Here is a 23,082-nt window from a genome sequence, read left to right as displayed (position 1 = left end):
CAACTATTGTTTTCAGTACATTAGAGAGTAAAACCCTTGAAAGCAATAATCTTTTTTACACAGATGGATATAGATGTTTTCGGTGTTCTGTATGGCATCTTCTTGCCACATAAGCACCTGCAGTCTTGCCTTGTCCTGCTAGACATTCCTAAAAACACCTGGGCAAGCTGTTTACTAAAAAAACTAGACATTGGAAAAGATGAGGGATAATTAGCAAACAGAACTATTCCTGGCACTCTCTCGACATTAGTGCAGAATGGAGCTCCAAGCAGGCACCTGGTGAAGGGAACTGCTAGATGTGATAATTCCAATTTACACATTCAGCACAACATTCTGTCTGCCTGTCAATTTGAAACAGTTTCCTATTCAGTGATAACAGATACCCCAAAAGAATGCAGTGTCGAAATGCTGACATGAATTTTTTATGCACCAACTAGACCCTCTCTCCTCTGGACCAGCTACATCTGCCTTCTTCACTGTTGGAATGGACTGACAGTTGGGTACTTTTTTCAAGTATACCAACAACAAAAAATTGAAATTTATAGAGTAAATTTAAAGTATCAGATCTTCATGCAGAATAAATACCAATAAAATGTCCTTAAGCACAGTTAAGAAAAATAATTTAATGAAGTTGTAAAAAATTCACTGTGTAAGTATACCTTAATTTATATAGTGCAGTATTATTGCTCAGCTGCCAAACAACATGAAAGTACATATTTCTACTAAATACACAATGTACTAATTTTTTTTTTCTAAATTGATATAAAGAGAACAAAAGCAAGCAAGCAAGAGAGACGGACACACAGCGACAGCATGGTAATCGAATATTTATTTGCAAATACCAAATAAAAAATAAAGAGAAATTTGAACCTAAATCCATGCAGGTTTATTTTCCAGATACTTTCATATGATCATAATTTGAAAAATGACCATATAAAGATAATTAAGTCAGGAAATTATAAATTTTAGACTCTTTTTATTCCTTCTATATTTAAATGGCAAATACATGAACTATACCTATAAAGTACTACTACATGTGTTTTTTTTTTCATATATATAACAGATAATATTCAAAAATATCTCCCCCCCAAAATAAAGTATACCTCTCCTTCCAGGTAGTCACCTGGAGGATTATTCATTTGTTCTAATAACACAAGCACAATAAAACACAGCTCAAGCATTTCTGGAACTCTCCTCTTACATCTGCTGTATGAAATGGCAACAGATTCTTTTCAATTATTTTCAGTGATGCCAAATGTTCATTTTAAGAATGAACTGACTGACTTGCTAAAATAAATATAAATCATGCAGAAATGAAGTTGATAAAATAATGCTTCGATCTGAGAGACAGAATTATTGTTATAAAACAAGAGGTGGTAATGAACTATTAAATGTGAGGCTCATAAACTAACTCTCCAAAAACCTCAAATCAATGCAGAGCACGTCAATGAAAACTTAAGTTCTCTGAGCAAACCTTTTAATTACAAAGTATTTAAGGCTAGAATATTTAGAAGTCTAGAATAAAGTACTTTTTTAAAATCACCAATCTAAGTGAAATACTTTCTTCTGCAAAAATAATGAATATAAAAAATACTTCCTCTAGTTGCACTGTGCATCTACCTAACTAGAGAATCTGTAATTTTCCTACATTAGAGAGAAATAGGTAGACAGAAACAGACAGCATGTTAAATCAGACATCCATTTGCAAATGCTATTTAAATAAAGAGAGAATAAAAAATTTTGGTAATGTACAACATTGATGACTATAGCTAACAATGCTGTATGATACACAGGGAAGTTGTTAAGAGAGTAAATCCTAAGAGTTCTCATCAGAAGAAATATTTTTTTCCTTTTTTCTTTTTCTTTTTTTTTCTTTTTTAAAACTGTATCTATATGAGAAGATGGATGTTAGCTGAACCTATTGTGGTAATCATTTCACAATATATGGTAATCAACCACCAAACTTAAACTTATAATATATATAAGTAATTTATATCAATTTATTTATTTATTTTTTTTTTAAGATTTGATTTATTTGACAGAGAGAGACACAGCGAGAGAGGGAACACAAGCAGGGGGAGTGAGAGAGGGAGAAGCAGGCTCCCCGCTGAGCAGGGAGCCTGATGCGGGGCTCGATCCCAGGACCCTGGGACCATGACCTGAGCCGAAGGCAGACACTTACACGACTGAGCCACCCAGGCACCCCGAATTTATATCAATTTAAACGTAAACTTATAAGTAATACATATCAATTATTTTTCAATAAAACTGGAAAAAAATTTAAAAATAAATTTGAATGCCAGTATACATAGGCACACACATATATATAAAGATATATACACACACATATTCGTAAGTGTATATTTTATACATATATAATTAAAAGGCATTTTATGAAGCTTTCCCCACCAAAGCCATCAATTCTAATAAGCTGTAAACACTTTAATAATAAGTCATTAAGAACATATTAAACAAAATAGTAATAATTTTCAAATGTGATGTATAAGTCTACGTAAAATGTCATTATAATTAAACACCATTATTTATCATAAAAATAAAATTCCCTCCGTCTTAGAGCTAAGCTAAAATTAAGGAATTTTCTAATTACTAGAAGAAGAAATTCACAAGCCAAGATCACAAGAATTTCCTAAATGACTACATTACTCATCATTTCTAAGCTGATGCCTTCATAATTACTTATCCTCCAAAGCATTTTCTCAAACTATCGAAAGCAAATGGCAGTATCAGCTGAGTTCATCATTGGATTTCAAGAAAGAAGCTCTATCAGGGAACAGAAATCAACATTAGCTAACTTAGATGTAGGTTATTACCATCCAGATAATTTAAAGAACTATCAAAATCATGTACGAACTGAGACTGCAGTCAGCAACTAGGGTTTGCTACCATTATGTCTGAAAGTATATTTAAACTCAGCTGTTAATCCCAAAGACTCCATTTCAGCAAGCTACATACTATGCATACAGCTACATTTGCTTTTGAAATTCACAAACTCGTCACAGTGTTTTCGGTGATAATGAAACTGCTATACTATGAATGAAGTATATATTTAAACCACTGCTTTGGTACTAATACACCTTAAATGCATTTCTCAACTAATTGAAATATTTTTCTAAGCACCATAGCACATTGAAAAATATAAAATAAGTAAAACATCTTCCCTGACCTCAAGGAATTCACTAAAAACATATAAAAGAGGTAGAAGAGGTGACCAAAAAAAGCCTTAAGTGAACAAAGAAAACTGAAGTACCTACAAACTGTTCTGTCCATTACGGTAGCTACTAGCCACTTGTGGCTACTTAAATTTAAAATAATTAATATAAAATTAAAATGCTGGGAGCCTGGGTGGCTCAGTTGATTAAGCGACTGCCTTCAGCTCAGGTCATGATCCCGGAGTCCCAGGATGGAGTCCTGCCTCGGGCTCCCTGCTCAGCAGGGAGTCTGCTTCTCTCTCTGACCCTCCACCCTCTCATGCTCCCTCTCTTTCTCTCTCAAATAAATAAATAAAATCTTAAAAAATAAATAAAATAAAATACAATTAAATTAAAATGTACATGTTCAATCACATTAGCCATAGTTGAAGTGCTCCTTAACCTCTGTGGCTAGTGACTAACTCTATTGGCTGCTGCTATGTAAATTCAAAGGATTCCTGTTTATATGAGAAAAAGCATCCTAAAGGTACTAGTTTTTGAAAAGTATCCTAAGGAACAAATAGGAACCAAACAGATGGGAGGCTGGGTTTCTTGGCATTTTTTTTCCTTCTTTTTTTTAAATTTAAATTCAACTAATTAACATATAATGTATTATTTGTTTCAGGGGTTACAGGTCTGTGATTCATCAGTCTTATATTTTACCCAGTGCTCATTACAACACATACCCTCCCCAATGTCCATCACCCAGTTATCCCATGCCCCACCCCTTTCCCCTCCAGCAACCCTCAGTTTGTTTCCTAAGATTAAGCTTGGCATTGTTTTTAAGGAACACTTAGTAACATAGTTTGGCTGGAGCAATGGGAAGAAAACCTCACTTGGAAATCAAAGTTCAGGTCCTTGAATTTTATGCTATGCCTTTTAGATTTGGTTTTACTCAGTGAAAAAACTGCTCACAGAATTGACATGATTAAAGGAAATAATGCATATATAAGTATGTAAAGACTTAGTGGTGAAGTGGTAAAAAGGGTCAGGAGAGAGGAAGAGGACAAAGAGGACCACAAAGGTGTAAGAAGAAAGAGAACAGAACTGCTGGCTTTTAACTACGTTCACTGTATTAGACTAATATTAAACAGCTATAAGACTGTACTGAAATGTTACAGTTAAGCCTCAGAATGATCTATTGATGCCTGCAAATGCTTCTTTTATACTTTGCTCCAGCACACAGATTAGTAAGGAACCAAAGCAGCATCCACCACAAACAGCCATGAAGTAAGTTTATTTTGGTAAAGTTGTTCAAAATTCTGGTGGAATCTTGTAGGGTGGAGAAAGAGTATTTAGGAAGGGTGTGTTAAATATCAAGTTGTCTACTGACTGTAGCACAGTGTCAAACATATTGTGTGTCCTTGTGTTTATGGGTATATAGCATTTTATATTTATAAATGAGTCTCTGATCTGTGTTCAGTTGAAATGAATTCCAAACCACAGAAGTGCTAGTCATTCAAATTATTAATTTATATTTCTCTTCTAAAGCTATGCATTTGAAGCTGTCAAAAACCATGTATCAAGAATTATAAAGCAAACAGACATTGCTCACGAAGGTTTCCACTATGACAAATTTATCTTTAATGTTTTACTACTTTACTAAAACATGTGATCTTAAGGCACTTTTATATATTTATCAGTATCACAATGAAGTCAATTTTCCCAAAAGACCAAAATATTATTTAAAATTAAACTCAGTTCGGGCGCCTGGGTGGCTCAGTTGGTTAAGCGACTGCCTTCGGCTCAGGTCATGATCCTGGAGTCCCTGGATCGAGTCCCGCATCGGGCTCCCTGCTCGGCAGGGAGTCTGCTTCTCCCTCTGACCCTCCTCCCTCTCATGCTCTCTGTATCTCATTCTCTCTGTCTCAAATAAATAAATAAAATCTTTAAAAAAATAAAATAAAAAAAAATAAAATTAAACTCAGTTCAATCTTTTTTTTTTTTTAAGCAAAATTACTAGAAACATTTGTTTGGACCCTGTCAGAAGGGTTTCAATTTTACATCATTACGTTTTAACTTGCCTAATCAGTTGAACAAAAGTACTTTATTGTAAAATGATTCTTTTAGTTGCCTTAGCTACAAATCCCTGCAGGATACTATAATTGAAATCTACTCACGTAAGTTAGGAATAATTAGGGCCCCAAATTAAGCCAAACACAAAGTTAATTCAAACAGTCAGCTGCTTGTCATTTAAATGGTTACGGAGTTTTATTGTTGCTTAACATTTCTGAATGCTTTTAAAAGTACTTTGTTCTTCTAGTCTATATTTAGTATTTTAGTACAAACAGAAATGGGATCAAGAAGCAAAGATTCACCAGCCTTTATTTAGATTGGAGTAACACCTATACCCAGTCTTTGTCACTGAAGGTTTTCCACACAATTTTCGCTATCAGTCAATTAACAACATGGATGAAAGAATGGAGTGACAGCTCTCAAAGGCAAGCTTTCTAGTAAATAAAGAGGGATCACGGAATGTACCCTGAGTGCCATTAATGCAGGAAAAGTAAGAGCTTTTGAAAGCTAACAAGGATAGTCTCTATTTGCCTAAACTCTAAAACAAAGCAAAGGATTAAATGAATTTCCTGTTGTAAGCAAACAAAAGAAAAAAGATAATGTCTAAACCCCATTTTTGAAGGAGGGGCTCCAAAGGTTTGCCTTCAACTATTTTAGTGGTGAATGCTAATCAGTGTGAACTGATAAACTAAATATAGTAGAAGTTAAAATTACTGTTTCATATTTCAGTTTTTCAGTGTTGTGGCAGTAAATCATTCTTAGCAACAGTTTGTACTTCCAAAGAGAAACTGATTTTTAAAAAAAAATATACGCCTGTGGCTGTAAACTTCTCAAGATCACTTGAAACTTGCAGAGTTAGCTAATACTGTTTTTAATCTGCAATGGTAATGTTTAAAAAAAACTGAAATATAGGATTTTTTTTTAATCACAGACATTAAGTTAAACAATGTTATACAATATATTTTAAAGTATATCTTAAATATTCTGTATATCTGTATATCTAATATACAGTATATCTGACAGCCTCATGAGGTAGGAAAATACACCAGTGACCTGAGGCTAGGCATCAAGTTCTCAGAAAGAAAAATGGACTGGCAATAAGTAGAGCTTGGCAGAGGGGTGAGCTCTGCAAACCTTTCTTAGTTTCTTCATCTATTAATTGAAAACTTCTATAACTACTAATCTCAATTTGTGATATTAAGTCTATAATTCTTCAATTCTGCCAAAAAATAAAAACGAAAGTATTTTGGGCGCCTGGGTGGCTCAGTTGGTTAAGCGACTGCCTTCGGCTCAGGTCATGATCCTGGAGTCCCGGGATCAAGTCCCGCATCAGGCTCCCTGCTCGGCAGGGAGCCCGCTTCTCTCTCTGAACCTCCCTCCTCTCATGCTATCTCTTTCTCTCTCTCAAAAATAAGAGAAAAAAAAAAATCTTCAAAAAACATACTGTTTAAAAAAAAATGAAAGTATTTTGACCCCTAAGATAACTATGCAAAACTCTCTCTGTTTAAAATCTGCTATTTAGTTACTTTTCAGATGGCTTTAAAAAGCTGAAGAAGCTAATAAACTTCATGAAGAAATAAATGTAATTTGTGATTTGTATTATCATAAATTTGAAGTAAATCATATCAGTAATCTACCTTTCTCTCTGACAGGAAAAGCAGAAGGAGATTATGTCCACTACTAAAAATGAATAAAATCTTTGATTATGTATAATACTGCAAAGTAGAAAAATCATTAATTAACCGTAAGCAGATAAAATATCTTTAAGTTGTTTTTGAATACCAGTTTATATTCCAGTACGTCTATCCTCTACTCTCTTACAGGGCTAACATGTCAGAGTGTTAATATTGAAGGGGAAATGGCAACAATTCTGAGTTTCTTTTTAAATTCATGGACTTTGAAAAATTAGTAAAATATAAACTTTTTCCAAATAGGTTAAGAAAATATATGGCCTGCATTACATGATTTTATAATGTTACTTTAAGTAATAAACACATTTGTAGTAAAATGTTATTAAAAATAATGTTTCCACATAGCACAGAATGAAAGTAGGACAGATCAATGGGGACTAGAAGGCAATATTAGGGAGAAAGGGTCAGGCTGCATTGTTACTGAGGGATCTTTAAAACAAATCATGAGATAAAAGGTCAACAGAAAGCATATAAAATTGGATTACAAGTGTAACAAAATATAAAAATGTTCAGTAACGTTTCAAGATAGTTTAGTCCCTTTTTCAATAAAAGAAATTACAAAACTGAAAGTGGTATTTTTTCTGTATTCCACCTATGCTGTTAAGGTTAGAAACAAACCTTGATTTGCCCTGGTAGAAATCACTGTCATGCAAAATCTGATTTTCTAGACAAACATTTTAATAACCAAAACTCCTGGATACAGATGTCTTCTCACAGACCAGAAACCTCAGCATTACCTGGGAGCTATTAGAAATGCAGACTCTCGAGACCCATCCCAGATTACTGAGTCAGAATCTACATTTTAACAAGATCCCCAAGTGATTTATGTGTGCATTAAATTTTGAGGGGCATTGTTCTAGATAAACAGGAAGATTAAAAGCATCCAGCATGTCTGCCTTAAATTTCTTCTTCTCCCGAACACATCTCTTCCCTACTTTTCCTCTCCCTGGATCCTAATACACATTCTCCTTTCCTAGATGAAAAGCCTTCCTGTCCTTGAACTGGATCCCATTTCTTTTCTGCCTGGAAAAAAATTCAGGTACCCAACCTATCTACTAAAAACAACTAAAAAAGAAAATTATAAAAAGTACTTTCCTTAAACAATGGAGTATACTGAAATACCACCTGTCTCCTTTACTTTACTTATTGAATCCCCTGCCGCCACCACCTCCCCACAGCATTCTGCCATGTAAAAGTGGTTCTCTTAAAATCCCAGACAGCTCTCTCCCTACTACCCCCCAGCAACAACCCCAGTCATACTTTCTATTGTGTTTGACTAAGTTATGAAGTCCATGACTCATAAATATATTGCCTCTAATCAAAACCTGAATATTTGTTATGTCTACCACATGGTTTAGATTCTAATACCACAAAAAATAAAGAAGGGGAGAAAGAACTAATGATTAACACACACACACACATACACACACCCAAAGAAATAGTAAAACAGTAGTAAGAAGCATTCTACAAATAACCAACAAAATGAATGAGAATTTTACTTAATCTCTTAGATTACACCCCTATGCCAAACAAAACTCTGCTATCTCTGAATTTCTTTATTTTTTTCCCAGAAAATTTCTTGTGTTTCTTGACACTCCAGAATTCCTAAAATGCTATTTTTACTATGAGGTATTTTAATTACTCTTGTCATGCTTTGTACTCATTCTTCTCGCTCGCTCTCACAAGAAATTCTCTCTTAAAATAAAATTTATTAAACAGACTAGACACCAAAAAAAAAAAAAATCTAAGCAGAGAAGAGCACTATTACTGGAATCAGAACAGTTACATTTCATCCATAATTCAATCTGTATAAAGTTGTGTTCTTTTTCTTTCTTTTTCTTATTGTCCATTATCCCTTTTTTATATGGGTAATGTCCCAATTTTATCTACTTTTGTTAGTTAAAATCTGATTCACACCAAAGATTTAATATTAGTTCACTTCATTTTAAATTAATTGAGAGTTTAGAGCTCTTACCTAATAACAAAGTTAACTCCTAATGGATTAAAAAATTAAATAAAGGGCGCCTGGGTGGCTCAGTTGGTTAAGCGACTGCCTTCGGCTCAGGTCATGATCCTGGAGTCCCTGGATCGAGTCCCGCATCGGGGTCCCTGCTCGGCAGGGAGTCTGCTTCTCCCTCTCCCCGCTCCCCCCCCCCCAAAAAAAGAAAAAAAATTAAATAAAAACATTTAAGAGTTACAGGGAAATGCAAGTGAATAAATACTTAACCAATCTCAAGATACGGACTTTTAAGATAAAAATAATGGAAGATCTCACAAAAGAAAATAGCAATATATTAAAAAGTAAGAAAAGAAGAAAAAGATAAAAGCAAATGAAGTAAAATGTTGATAATTGTTAAATCTGTGATTGTTATTTTATAAATTTCTCCTACTTGAAGTTTTCATTAAAAAATTAAGCAGAATGAAATGAATTATAAGGCAAACACATTATGTTTTTCACAATAAAAATGACAAAACGATATTAGCAAAGAGCTTAAAAATAAGAAAAGCTAAACAGAAAAGTTGACAAAGGTAGTGCACAAAAAAATTCACATCAAAATTACAACTAGCCAATAAATAAATCCACGAAAACTAATTTTTTCCTCACAATTAGCCCCAAATATAAATTTAACTTACAGATACCCTTTTTCTCATATCAAAGTGTCAATTCTTCTAAAAATTTAAAATCAATGCTGATAAAGTATGTAAGATTGATACTTCCACACACTGGAAATCAAAATGAACAGTGGTATTATCATTCAGAAAACCAGTTTGGAAGATGTCCACATGCGATCAGAATTTTAGAATTCTAGTCTCAGGAAATAACCAGTATGAAGGAAAAGATTTACATAGATATTTATTTTACTTATACTTGAAAGAAATTAAGTTCAAATGGCCAAAGAGTACAGACAGGGGATTATATCATTTTTGACATATAAATGATAAATTACCATGCAGGTGTTAAAATCCATTATCTAAATATATAATGACATGGTAATACAAGTTATGATAATATAAATGAAAAATCAGAATATAAAAGTATATGGAAATGAAGAACCTAATTTTGTTTCACACACCATAATTTTGTTTTATCCATAATATCAAGCATGTATCCATAATATCAAGCATGTTGGTAAGGCACTTGGGTGGCTCAACTGATTAAGCCATCTGCCTTGGGCTGAGATCATGATCCCAGGGTTCTCGGATCAATCCCCACATCGGACTCCCTGCTCAACCGGGAGCCTGCTTCTCCCTCTCCCTCTGCCCCTCCCCCAGCTCATTCTCTCTCTCTCTCTCTCTCACGTGCTTTCCCTCAAATAAATAAATAAGATCTTTAAAAAAAAAATCAGGTATGTTGGGAAAAGAAAAAGAAACATGCGGTGGTTATATCAAGGTCCTACAATTATGAACAGTTTTAAATGCTTATTTCAACTTCCTAATTTTTTATCTTTTCTCATGAGAAGGTACTACATTCAAAATCAGAAGGGGGGAAAAGTATTTCTATGGAAAAAAAAAAAAAAAAAAACCCTCCAAGCAAGAATAATGGCAGACATAAAAGTCAAACCCAGTAGAGTCCCATGCTGATAAGGAGGATTATAAATGTTGTTTGTGCTTCCTGAAGCTCTGATACGGAATTCCCTTCTCAGCCTTACATTTTAGCCAAGAGATCCCAGGGCCGGCACTAGGTATTCTCCTGGAATCACTTCTGTCAAGTTGACAAAAGGAGTTCAAGAATAGGGTTGAAAGATGTCATGAGATATTCACTAATCCACATTGATGTCTAATACATGTAGACTGCACGGCTGTCATATGTCATTCTCTGTCATGCAGGAGGTGAAAAGAAAATAAAGAGTACCATAGGGTACCAAGCATATGTTTCAGGAAAACACTCCCTTAGTAATGTGGCAGATAAATCGGTTCTTGGAGACATATCAGTTCTACATTAATACTCAGAAGTGCTCAATCATTTGTACTATCATATTCTCTAATACCACAACCTAAGTATATAACATATAAAAAAGTGAAAAGGTGTATTAATTCAAAAAATGAAGCAAAAGATTCATCAAAACTGAAATTACTCAGTAAGGAGTAATGAACACAATTACTGTTTGGCAAAATTAAGATGATTTACATGCTTCCTATGCTTTTAATTAAGCTACCTTTAATAACACTGTTCTTTCAAAAAATGTAACAACTGTGATAAATTCCTAATATGGATGTAAAATCAATACTTCAAATATTTACTCTTATATGGACAAGTTCATAACCTCTTTACTTTTAGCAAAGTATTATTTCATAACAACAGATTTATTTATTTAGCATGTGACGCAGTCTTTTCTGTCAGAAAACGGAGGCTTGTAAAAACTGAACAGCCAAGCAGTACAATGTTATTGAGGTCCGCTGGGTGGCTGTTGTGTGTGACACACTGATTTATAACACTTTTCCACCAGCAACAGACCTACCTGTGAATCAACACAGACTGTGGATAAACCTTTTCTAACACTGGAAAAGAACAAAAGAGCATGGAATAAGGTAGAGAGTGGGAAGAAAAGTGGGAAGAAAGTGGGAAATCAAGCACTGGAATTTAATCTTCAATATATGAAATATGGCATATTTTGACACTGAATATTGGTACATGAGATGACAAATGTATATTCTAAACTAACTTTTTAGGGGCGCCTGGGTGGCTCAGTGGTTAAGTTTATGCCTTCGGCTCAGGTCATGATCCCAGGATCCTGGGATGAAGCCCTACATGGGGCTCCCTGCTCCGCGGGAAGCCTGTTTCTCCCTCTCCCACTCCCCCTGCTTGTGCTCCCTCTCTCGCTGTCTGTCAAATAAATAAATAAAATCTTTAAAAAATAATAATAATAAACTGACTTTTTAAAAGATGCTAGTGTCTCCTAGTAAGTTTAGTCTTATTTTTTTCAATTTTGAGTCATATTCTGAACAAATAAACCTTATTCTTAAATCCTGATAGTAACACGGTAACACATTTGGTTTTTACAAGATGCAACATTATATAATTTGTAAATGGCATTAATATTTATATTTTTAAAGCTGAATTACATCACTACCTATGCGGAGGAAAGCTACTGCAATCAAATTACATTACACTCATATAATACAATAAAGTATCCTAAGAGCAATATAGTTGGGTACTTTCTCAAGGAGTCAAATCACACTGATCTGCACTAAATGTATAAATAAAATCATTATTTAAAAAAATGCATTGTTTTAAACCAATGTTAATTTACATAATTTGTGAATTTAAAAAGTAAGGTTACATTTGCTATGCAGCCAACACAGATATGCTGCACGATTCCTATTAATTTAATGGGAGTTGTGACTCCCATTAAGTTTAATACGAATCATATGGCCAAATCTCCACAAACCTTGCTAAAAATTTACTTCCTAGCTTTCAACTAATCAAAAATATACTGAAATGAACAAAAGTAGTCAATTTTGCTAGACTGGGAAATCTCAAGTCCCTACAGTAAGTCAATTCAGCATTTTCATAGCAACGGCCATGTAGTTATTCCCAACAAGAAAAAGAACAAGGTTATCACAATGAAGAGACAAATTGAAGCAAGGGTTTAGGAGCTCTGAAAATGTAACATTTACTCTTTACAGAAAATATGTCCTGTTTTTTACAATCTGGAGCCAAGTTTTCCATTTTTTTTTCCTTCACAGTACACTGTTGAGAAAAAGGGGGGAAAAATCCCTTTTTAGAGCCTAAAATTATGACCAAGAAGCCTGATCAGAGGAATAAAAAGCCATATGAAAAGATATAGATAGTAACTCCTAGTAATCAACTGGTTACTATTCCTGGATCACAGTGAATTAAATCGTAATTTCTTTTCAAGAACACTTTCAAAAAAGTTACTTTATATCCATATCCACTCATCTCTACACCTCACCTCAACCACCCCCTCATATACAATACTACAATGGTTAAGTGTGATGCTGAGGGACATCCACATCATCCCCCAAATCTGTCAGAAATGCAACGCTCAGGCCCCATCCCAGACTTCTAGGTAATTCTGGTGCTCTTAAGAACCACTACAGTACTTTATTTCACACCATGCTGTTCTCCATTGATTTTTTTATCTCCACCACCATGCTCACCACTGCCTTTCATAGTTTATTCAACTCATACTGAGTCAGCTCAAGCATCATGATCATTTCAGCTGGAAGCCTTTCCTGACATACATCCACCCACCCCTACCCTTCATCCCAATGCTTCTCTGAATATCATCATCATGGCACTTACCACCCTGTTATTACAACTGTTCATTATCCTCTCAAAGATTTCGGTTACTTATGTGATGGATATAAAATGAGTACTTATTATAAGCCAGGCATTGTTCTAGGCACTTAGACACACTGATGAACTGAAGAAACAAAAACAATTGTTGCCCTTGTGATGCTGACATAGTGTGTTTATGAATATAAATTTTATACATTTTCTTATATGTGTATGTAAATAAAAGAAAGAATGAATACAGGTCTGAATTACTTTAATCCTTCTTAAGTTTAACCTTGGATGAAAAGCTACTACTCCTTCCAAATTATGGACCAGTCTGAAGGAAATATTTATATGCCTAAAACAGTTTTTTTAATTCATATTTAACCCCTAGATCTACTTTTTTCTGCCACTCAATTAGCAAAAAGACCCTATAGCCAAACATCATTTTTTAGTAAGATATCATTAATACAAAAGTCATTGTAAAATATGCTTAGAGAATTTAAAAGTATATTTAAAACTGGCAAGACCCTATTTCTACAGCGGTATTCTTAAAATTTCTTGATGTATGTAAAATTGATAGGTAAAGTTGTATCTTGCATAGCTGGCATTTATACGGGTATAACATTTTTTTAAAAATAAGGATAAACAACAACATAATTTGCACTAATTAACTAAAATTTTGACTATTGAAATCTAATTAAATACTCACTGCATAAAGAATTCAACCTGAAACTCATTTTAAAACCGACTTTGTTGAAGAACTGCTATTATTTGTAACTTGTCACTTGAGCAAGCCTTCACATGTCTGACTTATGCTTGCCAGGGCTCCATTATATAGCATAATTTAATTCTCTAGGACACAAAAACTCAATTTACTTTCCTACTTACTGATACATGATGCCACAGTGGTTACTCTGCTTATAAAAACTGGCCAAAAGAATCAAAGCACACCAGTTTCTCAACAAAACTGATTTTGGAAGGGTTTGAGATTAGTTCTGTAGGAGTAAAATCAATTCTAAGAAAAACTTACAAAATATTTTGAAAGTCTGATCTTCCATAATCATTTTTTATTTGGAAATTCCAAAAGCAATTTTTAAAAATACACAGGGGAAAAGAGACTCTAAAATAAATAAAACATTGTTCTTATTTTGCAAAAACAAGTAAATTTAAGGGGTGAGATTTGATTGTTCAATACGAGTTGACAGAGTTAGAGATAAAGGGAAAGAAGCTAATTCTAACAATTAAACCTTTATATAATTAGATTTTACTGTGGTAAAAACTTAAAAAAATGTTCAGTAGTTTGCTCTTTACTGTGTACACAAAACATGACATAACGTTCCTCTGAGCATAAAACAAGTAAGTCCTTTCAAATGTGGAAATTTACCTCTCATGTGTATAAATATAAAATAAATCCAAAATTATGTTTGGCCTTTATAATAATATACTAAAGTGAAACACTAATGTAAAGAGGAGGAAAAATAAAAGCTCTGAAAAAGGGAAGTCAATCACTGAATATAATACGCAGGCTTGTTCCGTTTTGTTTTGATCTTAATTAGCTACTATTACTTAAAATCCACATTTGATTTCTACTGAAAAGTGAGAAGGCTGGCAAAACGAGGCTAAATGCTGGCATGGCAATCATGGGTCCTCTGGCAAGCCTTTCCCTGCCTACTGCAGATCTTCACTGGCCTGCTGCACTAAAGTTACTTGGCCTGCTTGGCCCCGGTAGGTACCTGCGGTTTCTGACCCTGCACAAGACCATGAGCTCCTCAAGAACAGGAACTGTGCCTTATGCATTTCAGAATCCTAAGCACCTGGCTCAATTTCATCACTCAATAAATGAGAAAGGAAGAACCTACCTAGGAAACTTTATCTAAATTATACCTATAAGAATCCAGACACTAATATAAAAAGTGCTCATCTCTCTAAGATTTGAAAAGGTAATCACCATGTAGGGGCTCTGAAGAAACTTAACGGCTGAATGGTTGAATTTATAACTCCTTTCTTGTGTTCTCATACCTAACTTTGATTGGTTTTCTCTACAGGTGTTCACAGAACATTATATGCTTTCTGGCAATAAAGGACTATCATGTCTTGTAAAACTTTTCTAAGACAAAACCATGTGAGCTGGATCAGTATTCTAACAGTTTGCATGAACTGTGACTACTCTCACAGAGAGCAATGTGATTCCTCCTAGGTTCTTTTTACCCGTAGGAGGGAACTGCTTCAAAAGCAACACCCCCTGGCCTGATGCGCCAAAAATGAAATTTCTCTTAACGGCAGATATGAATCCTGACCTGATAGGTGACACTAGAAATAAAACTGCAGTATCTCATGAAAAAGTCTCTGTTTGCTAGCCCCCCCCGCTGAGTTAAGTTACTGTGCCAGCAAAGTAGTCTCTATCTTGATTGGAAATTTTTTCATTATGTGGACTAATGAGCCATTGGTCCACACCTGGAATCTTTTTTAAATGTATAAAAACATTCAAACATAACAGCAGGAATTCAGTTAGTTTCCCCCCCTAAAAAAAAAAAACAGATGCAAAATTATGGACTATACACAAGATTTTCATAACAATCCAAGCCAGAGATTCATATTCTTAAACTCAGTTTCTGCTTGTTGTTTATCATTATGGTACTATTCATTCAGACATATTACATTTTACTGTTAGATTTGATGTATCTCTCAATTCTGATGCAAAGAGCAGTATCTTCTAAAAATAGAATATTAACCCATTTGTAATTTCAAGCTTGAATTAAATCCAAGTGAACATTATTTACTTTCTGAATACAGAATTTCTTATTTTAAAATATTTCTAAATTTGTCATTTGTTTGAATTATATTATCACGTTATGTCAATATATTGAAAGTAGGGGGCTGGGGAGGCAAGAAGAAAATGATGAAATATGATTTTGGAATAGCAATTCAAATAAAATTCAGTAAAATTAAAATGTTAACACTGAAGCTTATTACAAAGATGCTGGAATAATAAACTTCTATTAGTTGACAGCTGCCTTTCCCCTCCACCTATCATTTTATTAATAAGTTTAAATGGGATCACTTAAAAATACATATAAAACCAATTTAAAAATTCTAAAATATTTTCTTCAAGAATATTTAATTGGGACAAATAAAATCCATGCATTTCTCAGAGATTTTTGTATTCTTCACAGATTCTACAAGATGAATATAGTTTCACGCTGAATACATAACTACCATTATCAAGTAGCTATAAAATTAACATATCTTAGCTCCATATTAACTTCTGACCTGCTCTATAAAAAGCACTTGAAAGGGTGTTATTTTCACATGGAAATAATACGTAAGATTAAAGAAATAACAGATACCAAGAAATCCATACAATAATTAGTAAATGATGGTTCCGATTATTTCATTAAGCCTCAAAAGTGTATTTACTTCTTTAAAAGTCAGGTCCATCTTCCAAAAGAGATAAATAACATTCAAAAGGAAGCACTACAAAAAAAAAAAAAAAAAAACAAAACCCAACATTTCCAGAAGATATGAAAAAACTTTATTTAGGCGTTTTAGAACCAAACTATGACTCCACTTAAGCAAACTAAAGATGAAGTAAAAAAATTGACATGAAATACTTTCAATTTTACTGGAATAAATTTAGTTGATAAGTGTAAAATATATACCAAAGCAAAGATTTCATTTACTTCTCTCAGGATTATTAACAATAATATTTTACAAATTTATGTGAAAAATAAATTCAGACTTCTAGCACTTTCTTCCATACTATAGCTGTGTTGTAATGAAAATAAATTCAGCCACCAAAAAAAGAATTTGACATTCGGGAAATCTTTTTAAGAGCTACTTTTTAAAATAAAACTCATTCTAGCCACTTCTACATAGAGAAGATTGCATAGTTTAAACTAAGTTCACCCAGATTTGAAAAATAAAATTTAAATTGCATCTTACCTTCTGTATTCGGTAAGAAGCTGATTATAATGACAAACCACAGACTTCGCATTCTGCAACCAGAAGACACCATTATTGATTCCTTTAAATATTTTCTTTGTATTCCTTAATGAATCTAGTTATAAATGCCCAGCTTCATCGAACCCAGCAGTCTGCATCATTGATCCTCATATCTGAAAAACAAACAAATCCATCATTTACTCTTATGGTTCTGTTATGTCACAAAAAAATGCAAAAATAATAACAAGTGTCTCTCTCCCTCCCTGCCTCCCTCTATCTCCTAAATATAAAAAAAATAAATGGTATATATTTTGATTCTATATCCAACATGGGAGCTGCTCCTACATACTGGATATGTGAGCCTTAAAAGAATATAAAGAAAACGATCAAAGCTCAAAAAACATTTATAGATAACCATACATATGAATTTGTAGAACAGCTATATAAATCCCTAATGATTTTTTTCTTTGAAAAGCTTCGGAAGTCATCCTAGAACAATACATCTGTCTCTCTATGCCACGTATCAGTCTTTTTATCAAATTACTAGCTTTAGTATATATTGCCTCTAAAAAATTTTATAAATACATATACTTTTTTTGTTTGTTTCTAGTGATGGTAAAAGCAATATTATCTACTATTTTATCCTGTTATCTTGCAAGACAGATTAGAGATATAATTAAGCAGTTTATTTTTCTATACAAGGATGTACAATTTTTAACACATGGGTTTACTTTAATATAATAATGTACATTTATATAATAATGGCATTCCAAAAACACCACATTCCTAAACACTACATATCAAATTGCTATAGTTATTCATAGAGGGAGCAGTTTAATAAAGGGTCTCTTAACTATTTCATTTTAAAGTTTTAGATTTTCACATATTGGGTTTTTTTTTTTACAGCAAAGTATAACTTAGTAAGATTAAACCTATATTCTTGAGCAGGTTGGCCCATCCACTAGAACCAAATAAAAACCCCAAGACCATGATGATTGTATCTCCAAGGTTGTAACACTATTTTTCTAAAAACTGGGAGATGGGTAAAGAATATAAAACCTGGAACCAACTTTAATTCTGACTAGCCCTTAAGAATCCGGTTCTTCAACTGGAGAGGATACAAAAACTTCAGGAGCATGACTTAATTAGAATTTCTTAGTTCCTAGGACATAAGACCAGGTTATTTGCTAGGTTCTACTGAAGTGTTTCACTTCCTAGGTTAACATGAGGAATCAGAGTAAATACTAGGCTTACAATACACATAAAATACAGACAGTTCTCAAATACATCCAGCCTTCTGGTCTAGCCTTGAGGGTAGAAAAACTACAAAATTTTCTTTTAAAGGGATATCTTAACAGTTTCTTCATATTAACTTCCTGTAATTTTCTTCTAAATAATACTCTTACCAAGTTCTCTCAATCTACCCTTAAACTGCTGCAGGTAAAGAGTTCTTAAAGTGGGGGTGTGGGGGGGGGAATATCCCTCATTCTGAAGTTGTACCTATAAAGAAGGAACTCTTATATAATTTAGATGCTGTCATGAAAGCATAAAGAAAATTTAGAAAACTTTTCCTAGATAACTCTGAAGTTCTCTTTCACATTATCTAAGCTACTCTGCATTTGCTGCATGCTTCATGTATCATATATGATTCTATTAGCAGTTTACTATATTCTATTATCAGTTCACTATATTCTATTATCAGTTCACGATGCTTTAACTTCAGTGGAAAAGCAGTCAGATTTTAAATAGTTTGGAACACTTATCACCCTACAAAGTCACTGTCTTGTTTCACTGACAACCACACCAAAAAGAATGTAAAAAAATTAATCTGAAGCTATTATCTAGTGTTTAAATATAAAGATCCACAAAATCACAGATGAAACTAGCAAGATATTTCCGTAATAAGCAGTTTGTTTTATCAAGCCTATAGTTTCAGGATAAAACTGCTTCTCTATACATCCCTCCATGACCCAGAACAGCCCAATTTTTTTAGCTCTCTTTGAAACTACTGAAGACATTTAGGTATCATGATAAAGGGGGTCAGAAATGGTACGACCCAGTTCTAAGAACACTTCAGATGATATGCCTAAAGAAATACGACAAAAAACAAAGGAAAGAACAAATTTCCTCTAATGAATGCCAAAAATATAAAAAGAATGATATATCAAAAATTAATCTGATGGGGAAACATGGCACACAACCTTTTTGGCACACACAATTCTTTTTTCACACTGAACTCCCAAAGACTGTTCAAAAGATAAAACCCAAATAAACCTGCAGTTTACAACTGCAGTGGCAAAGTACCTGCCTTAAAACTGCAAGCTATTTTATATAAAGCATTCACAAAAGAATAAGAATAAATACATTAAAAAATAATCCCACTACTAATCAAACAAATGCTAATCAAAATATCTTTTATTAACTCATCAAATTGGCAAATATTTTTTCAAGATAATATGGAACTCTGGCCAGAGTTGGAGAGTTCCATCAGCAAAGGTAAAAAGGAAATTATCCTTCGCTCAGAGCAAGAGCTAAACAGGTTGAATCTTCCTGGAAAACAATCTGTTGATATGTAATAAGAGGTTTAAATATGTGTGTCTTCCTTGAGCTACCTCTAGAAATCTAGCCTAAGGAAATGATAGGGAAGTAAGCAAAGATTCACTCTAGGGTACATGGAACCATGGAACCAGCATGGTCCATACATGCTGCCGTGGAACATCTATTAATATTACTCAGCCATCAGAAAGGATGAATATCTACCATTTGCGTCGACATGGATGGAACTGGAGGGGTATTATGCTAAGTGAAATAAGTCAATCAGCGAAAGACAATTATCATACGGTTTCACTCATATGTGGAACACAGGGAATAGCACAGAGGACATTCAGGGAAGGGAGGGAAAACTGAATGGGAAAAGATCAGAGAGGGAGACAAACCATATGAGACTCTTGACTCTGGGAAACAAACTCAGGGTTGCAGAAGGAGGGGGGTGGAGGGCTGGGGTAACTCAGTGATGGGTATTAAGGAGGGCACATGATATGATGAGCACTGGGTGTTATATGCAAGTAATGAATCACTGAACATTATATCAAAAACTAATGATGTACTTACTATACATTGGCTGACTGAATTTAAATAAAAAATAAATAAAATGCAGATGATAAAAAAAATAGAGAGAGAGAAAAAAAGAGAAGTCAGATAATTTCATGACCTGTCATATTGGAAAGGCTAATCAAGAAACAACTTCTTATATCCTCCATATTGTTCAATGATCCAATCAAGCAGTCAGAATAATTTTAATGTGTGGACATGACACATTAATTAGTACACATAAAATTAAGTCAGCCTCTGGAACGCTCCTGATTTGATCAGAGAATTCTGACTGTCCAAGTTCTGCTTGTAATGAGTATTTTCATTTCAATGACATGCATACAGGCTGCCTGCCTACATGCACACAACTCTTGAACACATTTCTACTTTCTTAAAGTGATCCAAGATCAGTCTGTCTTCAGTCATCTGCTATTTGAAAGAGTCCTTGTTTGTGGGAAGAAAGGGAAGGAAGAAATCAGAGACTGATGACTGCTTTGTAGGAAACAGCAGCCAAGATAGGAAAACCTCTGTTAGTAAGGGGAAAACGAGGAGGAAACCGCGCAACCAAGACCTCTTTTGTGGTCGTTGGCAAGGACAGATATTTCATGAACTGATTTCAACTATACTAAAATGTAAGTGTGTTCTTAAGGATTTTAATGTGAAACACAATTTTAAGGTTTGAGAATGTGAAACACAATTTTAAAATTACACTGTAGTCAATTATGAGACTTAATATAGACGATTATTTCTAACAAACGGAAACAGGTTCTGGAATGTAATAAAATCATGGTTTTCTTCATGCAAATAAAGCTTACGTCCATCTGTGCAATAAGTAAAAAGAATATCAAATTTATTTTTTCTCATCCTACAATCTATATCCAAATCATCTTCACATCAAATAAAATTATTTACAAAAATTCAAGCTTTAAATACAATTTTGAAAACTAAGTCAAAAGATTTTATTGTTGTGATCCAAATTAAGAACAACCTTCCATTAAAAAAAAAGTCAATGAAAACTGAAACACTTAACAAACCACAATCAGTTAAAAACAGAATGAATAAATAATCAAACATGGTGAAACTAATCTTAGGAAAACATTGCTCCTAATCAGAGTGGAGCCAAAGGACACTCACAGGCATAAATGTAGCTAGCTAACAGACTCCTCCAAACTCTTTACCTGCAAAATGAAGCTCAGCAAAAGCTTTTATAATGCAAAACAAAAACAAAGAACAAAATCAGAAAAAAAGCCATTAAATTTCCTTTCAATGAACAGAAAAGATTAAGTAATTCTCCATATTAATAACCAGTTTGTCCTTAGATTTTTGGAAAACCTCTTTCCAAGAACTTTGGTGAGGAAAAAACTGTGATTATAAAGGCACAGTGCACAGATCAAACTCCTCTTAATGCTAAGTCAAGGTTCCTTTCTTAATAAAATCGGAAACATGTGCCTGTTCAGCAAAAATAGAAAAAAATAAAACCTGTTTGTTTGTAAGTATCAATGAAAGAGGTAGACTAGATCATGCTTCAAATTAATAAGAGAAAAAGATAAAGTTTTCTAAAACTGGTTAACTAAGGTTGATATTCTATTAGGAGTAAAGCCAACATAAAGATTCATATCCAAAGCTTTGTCTTTGATTTCTACTTATGGACTCTGAGGTACTAAGACCACTGGATGATAAACCCAAAACAACTAAAAGCATGAGAACAGGGAAAGAAAAGCACCATCTAAGTATGAGACCTACCAAAGTCACCCATCCTTGTTATTATACACTAAAGCTGTGTAAAAGGAAACATTAATGCTTCATTCTACGCACTAAATGTATGTCAGCGCTAAATGAAAGCCAAAGAAGCTATTTCTACAAAATCAGTCTTTCTAATCTTATTTGCACTATAAAATTATAATAATTATGAAATGGGACTTACTAGCAAAAGAGAACTGCTCTTCTACATTTTGCCCATACAAACAAAACAACAAAAAAGGGTAATACTAACCCCATTAGGCCCCCATGCAAAGTCTTAGAAAATGAAAAATAAATTAGTTTCACTTCAATCTAAATCTCATTCGGGGTGTTCACTTCCCAGAAATATCTTATGCGTGGGCCAGACAGGCCAGAATTCCCCCTTCTTGTTAACATCGGAGAAAACACTGACACCCTTGGGAGTTTTCTTTCAGTAAGTTGTCTAAGTAAACCCTTGCTATTGCTAATCAGTGAGCTTATTTTAGTTCCAGACATTCAACATTCTTTTGTGTTTCAGTTTATTTTTTTTCCTTTCACAAAGATAGTTTGGGGCTGGGAATGCTGACAGAGATTTTAAAACCACGTGGCCAACCACCAGTCGCCACCCTCTCTCTCCGTTTCATTTCTGTGGACACTGGTATCAAGTCCAGAGTACTTTAATTAAACTATTTATGCCAAAGTCCCCTTAACATTCATTACTGGTCTTACCGTTTACTGAAACTTCTGCACTGTGAGGGAATAAATTCTTCTAGGAGAGGTCTTAGAGCAGAAAGGAGAAGAGTTCAGGAATGCTTCTAGGAAATTACACCAGCAATCCGCTATAACATCTACCAGCCATGCTGAGCATGCAAAAGAGGCTTGTAGCTGTGGACATGGGAGGAAAAGTCAGTGCAGGGCAGTCTGCCATTCTCTTCATTAAAATCCTTCCAGTTGAAATAATAAAAACAAATTGCTGTCATTTTCAAACCAATGTAGGGGACATTTTATGACTGAACATAAACTTGCAAATTAAGTCTCAAAAGAAAAAGAAAAAGTTACATGCCCAGTTCAAAATACTACCTTACATATCATAAAAAAGTTGATGGCTTCCTCAACTTTTCTACCAAAAAAAAATCATAAATCTGTTTGTTTAAAATATTTTATATTTATT

At 33.8% G+C, this 23,082-nt stretch overlaps 1 protein-coding gene across 6 annotated transcripts in view; it reads right to left on the bottom strand.

Annotated features, from left to right (window-relative positions):
- ADGRL2 (adhesion G protein-coupled receptor L2) overlaps positions 1-22,677 on the bottom strand; it is a 162,726-nt gene extending 140,049 nt beyond the window's left edge. For all 6 annotated transcript variants that reach the window (XM_021690197.1, XM_021690194.1, XM_044914552.1 and 3 more), the window contains exons 1-2: positions 22,641-22,677; positions 17,103-17,275 (exon numbers count right to left, since the gene is read on the bottom strand). In XM_021690197.1, the coding sequence (XP_021545872.1) occupies positions 17,103-17,175 (73 nt within the window). In that variant the 5' untranslated portion in view covers positions 17,176-17,275; positions 22,641-22,677. The remainder of the gene's footprint in view (positions 1-17,102; positions 17,276-22,640) is intronic.
- Between the last annotated feature and the right edge of the window lie 405 nt (positions 22,678-23,082).

The sequence above is a fragment of the Neomonachus schauinslandi genome, chromosome 4, assembly GCF_002201575.2.
Source record: "Neomonachus schauinslandi chromosome 4, ASM220157v2, whole genome shotgun sequence".
Lineage (NCBI taxonomy): Eukaryota > Metazoa > Chordata > Mammalia > Carnivora > Phocidae > Neomonachus > Neomonachus schauinslandi.
Note: the sequence above shows the minus strand (reverse complement) of the source record. Positions and strands in the feature narration are given on the sequence as shown.